The following is a 6,000-nucleotide window of genomic DNA, read 5'->3' on the forward strand; positions in this document are numbered from 1 at the left end:
GGGCGGAAATGGACAGGTTGTGAAGAGCCTTAAATGCAAAACAGAGGGCTTTATAATTGATCTAGGAGCTAATAGGGAGCCACTAGAGTTTATGGAATAAGGGGTTTTGACATGGGCAGACCTACCCTTAGGAAAATCACTTCAACAGCTTTGTGTAGGATGATTGGGGAAGCGAGGAACTTAAAGGCAGGAAAACCAATTAGAAGCCAATGTCTACGTGGGAAGAAATGAGAGCCTGAACTAGGTTAGTGGTTGTGTGAGTGGAGAGAAGGGAAATTTATGAAGAGATGTCGTGAAGACAGGAATAACAATATTTAGCAGTAGACTGGCTATATAGGGTGAGCAAGGATGAGGACTCAAAAGAGTGTGACTAAGTTGTGAACCTTAGAGGGAGACTGGGAGGGTGGTGGTGCCCTCAGCAGGAATAGGGAAGTGGTAACAATGGACACCTTTGCTTCACCCCAAAAAGAACAACAACAACTAGTGATAGGGATGTTCCAAAGAGGAGAGGTTTTGGTAGAGACTGATGAGTTCTGTTTTGAGTATGTTGAGTCTGAGATGACTATGCACCATCCAGTTCAAATGTCCAATAGGACATTTTGGAGATATGAGATTGGAGTTCAGAAGAGAGACAATGGCTGATATATAGATTGGAGAAAAATCTGCATGGAAATGATAACTGAAGCCATGGGAACTGATGAGATCACCAAAGGAGAAAAGAGAGAGAAGAGGGCCTAGAGCAGAAACCATCCGTTCCTCTTTAAGGCAGCTAGGTGGCGAAGTGGATAAAGCACTGGCCCTGGATTCAGGAGGACCTGACTTCAAATCCAGTCTCAGACACTTGCCACTTATTAGCTGTGTGACCCTGGTCAAGTCACTTAACCCTCATTGCCCCCCCCCCCAAAAAGAAGAAGAAGAATGATGCACTGAATCACCACGAGATATAATGGTAAAAGTCTTAGAGGTATGGGGAGGACTTTGTTTCCATCTCATTTTCCCCTAGCATCATCCCCATCATTGAAATCATCCTGGAGAGAACATTGATTGCCCTGTTCAACCTTTATTAAGGCACAACTGAATGAAAAATAATAATAATAAAAACTCAACCACCACCACATAGTCATAAGGTGAGAAGCAGTGTAGTACAATTATAGAGACCTGACCCCAGAATGTGGAAGGCTTGGGCTCCAGGCCTACCTCTGATAGTTATGATACTAGCTGTGTGACCCTAGGGAGGTCATTTAACCTTACACACACCGGGCAAATTTCTAAGACAAAAATGCTGTGGGTTTACATTGGTGGTGGTGCTGGGGTTCCCTTTTTAGTAATTCAATATACCAATAAAACCTCAAGTTTAAAAAATAATACCTTTTTTGATGGATTAGGACACAATGTTTTGAATCTATGATCTCAATTGCTTTTTATTTTATTTATTTTTTTTGGTGAGGCAATTGGGGTTAAGTGACTTGCCCAGGGTCACACAGCTAGTAAGTGCCAAGTGTCTGAGGTCAGATTTGAACTCAGGTACTCCTGACTCCAGGGCCAGTGCTCTATCCACTGCGCCATCTAGCTGCCCCTCAACTGTTTTTTTTACAAGCAATCTGGAGAGGTAAGGAAGGCAGCTATTAATCATTAGCTCTGTTTACCATTGAGGAAACTGAAGTAAGCATGACTTGCCCAAGCTCATGCAGCTAATTATTGACTTGAGAGTCCTCCTAAATCAACCTGTCTTCCCAGCTGGATTTCTTCAAATTCTTATTGCACAAGTCTTTCCAGCACTAAAGGAGCCAAGGAATTTAGTGAAAATGGGTTTTTCTTGTTGTTGTTGTTGTTGTTTTTGACTGGGGGAGTTGGTGACGCCAATCTAGAAACAATGTACATAGAATGTTGAAGCTGGAAGCATTCTTTAAGAGTCCTATTCCCTTAGTTTATAGATGAGGAAAACAAGGACTAGAGGAGTAATAATATTGTTCAGAGTCACATAGCAAGATACAAGACTATATAACAACTTGGGCCTCTCTTAGACTAGGAATCCAGTGATTTTTGTCTGTGCCACGAAAATTTCTGTCCTTTGCCCCCCTATTAGGTTTGGAGTGAATTAGGAACTCAAGCAAGGTAGGTAGGAAAGTAGATAGGGCACAGGGTTTGTTGTCAAGAGCCCTGTGTTCACCTCCTTCTGTGGCTAGCTGTCGATAGGAGGCAAGCTACTTGACTTCTCTCTGTGCCTCGTTTTTTCTTATCTATAAAATAAGGTGGCTGGATTTGGAGTCAGGAAGATCTGGGTTTGAATCCTACCCCCAGACCCTTCGTTATTGTGTGACCCTGAACAAGGCATTTAACCTCTCTAGAACTCCATTTCCTAACCTGTAAAACAAAAGGGCTGAACTCAGTAACCTTAAAGGTCCTCTTCAGCTCTAAATCCATGAGTCTACGGTCTCTCAGAGGGAGGGCTCTTTATCTTACCATCCTGAGGCCTTTAAAGGGACACGGAGTATCCCCAACCCTCACCCCTGGCACCTGTCTCCCAATAGCCCCCAGAGGAGGTGTATTCAGCCGGAGATTCGGTCCTGGTGAGATTCCACTCTGACGACACCATCAACAAAAAAGGCTTCCATCTTCGCTACACCAGCACCAAGTTCCAGGACACCCTTCACAGCAGGAAATGAGCCGGAAGTGACCTCTCCCTTCATCTCCAGAGGGAAGAGGAAGGCTTCTTCCCTCGGATACCAGCTCCCCCCTCCCCATAGACTGTCTTACATGGTTGGACAAGGGGACAAGGGGAGGCCATTCCCTTTCCTCTCTAGAGCCACAGCCTCCAGAGTGGATACCAGTTGAGTCTCTGGGGGTAGGGGAATCAGACTTCTCTCTCAATGGCTTCCCCACTGCTCCTCACTCCTCTCTTGTCCCTGCCCTGTGACTGAGAGGGAGGAAGGTCCAGGAGATGAAGGTTTCGTGGAGACATTTGAAGACACCAGTGTTCTCCAAGCAGCACTCCCTCCCCACAACCTCTCCTCCACCGTGATCTGGGAGAGGTTTACTTGGAGAGGAAGACTCCCCCATCTTTCTTGTCCCTCTCAATCCAAATTATATTCTGTATAGTGAGTGGCGAAATCCTCATTGTAACGCACCAGCAAACCCAACCTTCCTTCCTTTGGCCTTCCCCCACTTCATTTTGGTGTTATTCTTAAGCTCTGGTTTTAGAGCGTGCCTGTCCAATGGGCAGTGGTGAGGGAGGTAATGGAGGCAGGAATGGGGGAGATGGGGCAGTGTAGAGGCCTCTCTCTTCCCTGGGGCAGTGAGGTCAGCCATCTGGGGATATCCCAGCCAATAAACCGAAAGTGTTACAACCAATGTACTCACTAACCTTGCCAGATGTGCCTCCACGGCACACGTGTGCCTGGGGGGACGAAGCTGATTCCAGATGTGTGGGCTTGCTGTGTGTCTGGTGCTGTCTGGGAGGGAGCCAGGACACCTGGTTTCTCTGGCCAGAACTCTTTCTTTGCTCTTGGGTTCCCTGGGGTTGTTATTTCAAACATAGTGTCACAAGAGTACACACTCGTTTTCACAGCATGCAGAAATTACCAACACATACAATATGCATTGGCATGCAAAAATACATGCCCACCAGGGCACTGGAAACCTGCATCTACAGGCACCCCCCTCCCCCACCTGGGTGAGCCACTGGCAATAAGAATAAGAATATATCCCAAGGGAGATCATGTACTCAGAGTTGAGGGCGTGTGGTAAAGGACCAGGAAGCAAGTTTCCTTGTCAATCTGAATTTTTCCATCTGTGTGTGTGTGTGTGTGTGTGTGTGTGTGTGTGTGTGTGTGTGTGTGTGTGTGTGTGAGAGAGAGAGAGAGAGAGAGAGCGCGAGAGAGCATGTGTGTGTGAGTGAGGGGAGGAGGGAGGGAGTTGGGGGGAGAATGCAGTTTAGTTTTCTAGTCTCGAGAATCAAAGCAAATCCAGGCAAGAAGGAACCCAGATTGGGCTGGAAGGACTAACTTTAGGGTTGTTACACAACTCCCCCCCGCAAAAAAAAACCCCAACAACCTCTTTTTCCACTGTTTTCCCATCAACCCCCAGGGTTCCCAGTCTCTGGAGGCACTGCCAGGCCTCCTCTCCTTGTGAGAGACAGTCAGACAGCTTTTAGCTGCTGAACAAACATTCCAGTTCCAGGCCCCTTTCCCCAAACTCCTGGGAGTTTCTCTGTGTGTGTGTGTGTGTGTGTGTGTGTGTGTGTGTCTTGGGGCAGGGGGAGGGGGATGGCATACATTGACCTTATCCCCTACATTTGTAGGGAGATCAGAAAGCCACATACATCTGTGTTGCCTACAAATGGTTCTCTTTCTGCTCGTGCCTTAAAGTCTAATCCCAAGGGAAGGGGGGGGGAGATCTGGGGGGAGGGGACGACTGATCTTTAACCTCATTTCTCACACTTTACACCCTGTTTTCTTGACACATTCCAGCCAGGCAACTACCGTGGCACCAGGTGGTCCACTCTGGAGAGGAGCTGTGATAGCTAATTACCTAACTCTCCAGCTCCTGGTTGATGGCCTAAGCTGAGAGTTGGTTCATTGAGCTTTTTAATATCCTACATTTTCCCATTTCAGATGAGGAAACTGAGGCTTGGCAGGGTGGGTATGGTCCTAGGGAGTGGTTCCAGCATGACTTTGTACTTTCACAAGGGGAAGGTGGGGGAAGGAGTAGCACTGAAAACCCTACATAGGGCCCTGGCATCCTGGGAATTGTTCCCAGACAGCTATGAAGGAGGGTATACTATTCTCTCTACCACCACCACCACCCCTGCTCACCTCCACAGAGCCCTTTCCCCACAATAAGAACTTGACATGTTCCTAACTGGGAGTACTGTCCTCTTTGGGAGAGATCTCTGTCTCTTGGTTGAGCTTGGAATTCATAGGAGGCATTACCCAACAAGTCCACTTATTACAGTCATGGGGAAAGTGCTTATGACCTCACTAGAGCCAGTGGTGCCATGACAACCTCCACCCCTCTTCTTTCCCTCCCCAAGGCTAGGATGAAGGTCGCCATGGGGCAGGCTGGGGGGCCAGGAGCAGAATGGAAGGGCTCCCCAGCAAATGGAGCAAACTGGGACTTTCACCCAGACAGTTTGCCAAACGGATTGGGGTCACTTATTCCATGGCAGAGTTTGTAGTCTATGGTCACCAGCACCCTCCCTGCCAACCCAAAGCTTCCAAGAGCAATACCATGAAAGACCACAAAGACATCATACAAGTCACATCCCTGAAGTCAGCCTATACAGTGCCGTCCAAGGGGCGCTCCCCCCAGAGATACCGTCGTCGTCGTCGGACCATGACCAGGAGCAGGGCCGGTTTGAAGAGATACAGGCGAACTCAACCCAGGATCAAGCTCTCTAAACATGGTCGGCCCAGGAAAAAGTCCAATGTTGCCGTTTTATCCAAAGACAAACTCTCTGTCTCTACAGATGAGACCAAATCTGACAAGGTCCTCAAGTCCCCAAGTTATACCAAACCCAAATTCAAGAAATGGTCAATTACCAATATGCCGCCCAGAGGGAAGTCACCTCGCTCCAGAAGGAGGTACGTGAGAAAACATACTCGGAATCCAACGGTTTGGAAGCGGTGGTGCCGGAACATGTCCAAGAAAATGAAGAGAGGTAAGGTCTCCCTCCAGAATGTACGAGCCCGGAGGCAACGGAAGTCTAAGACCAGGAAAGTACACTCAGCTGTACAGGTTCCCTCCATTATGATCAGAGAGGATTCGCCATTACCTATAGAGAGCTTGGAGTTTTCCCAGGAGCAGGATGAAAACAATAACCTGATACCTGGGACCCAAGACAAGACAACTCAGCTGACAGCAACTGAATGCGACAAGGAAACGGAAGCCAACGATGAGGTCTTCCAGGAGAATGAAGAGAAGAAGCCAGCAGAAGATGAGGAGTGGGGGGAAGGGGAAGGGGAAGGGGAAGAGGAAGAGGAGGAAGAAACCGTTTCCTAT

At 47.9% G+C, this 6,000-nt stretch overlaps 1 protein-coding gene across 1 annotated transcript in view; it reads left to right on the forward strand.

Moving 5' to 3' along the window:
• The window catches only part of BMP1 (bone morphogenetic protein 1), a 62,212-nt gene extending 58,861 nt beyond the window's left edge, over positions 1-3,351 (forward strand). Inside the window, exon 20 of the mRNA XM_043984317.1 lies at positions 2,532-3,351. Coding sequence (XP_043840252.1) covers positions 2,532-2,666 — 135 coding nt within the window. The 3' untranslated portion in view covers positions 2,667-3,351. The remainder of the gene's footprint in view (positions 1-2,531) is intronic.
• Positions 3,352-6,000: the final 2,649 nt, after the last annotated feature.

The sequence above is a fragment of the Dromiciops gliroides genome, chromosome 2 (assembly GCF_019393635.1).
Source record: "Dromiciops gliroides isolate mDroGli1 chromosome 2, mDroGli1.pri, whole genome shotgun sequence".
Classification (NCBI taxonomy): domain Eukaryota; kingdom Metazoa; phylum Chordata; class Mammalia; order Microbiotheria; family Microbiotheriidae; genus Dromiciops; species Dromiciops gliroides.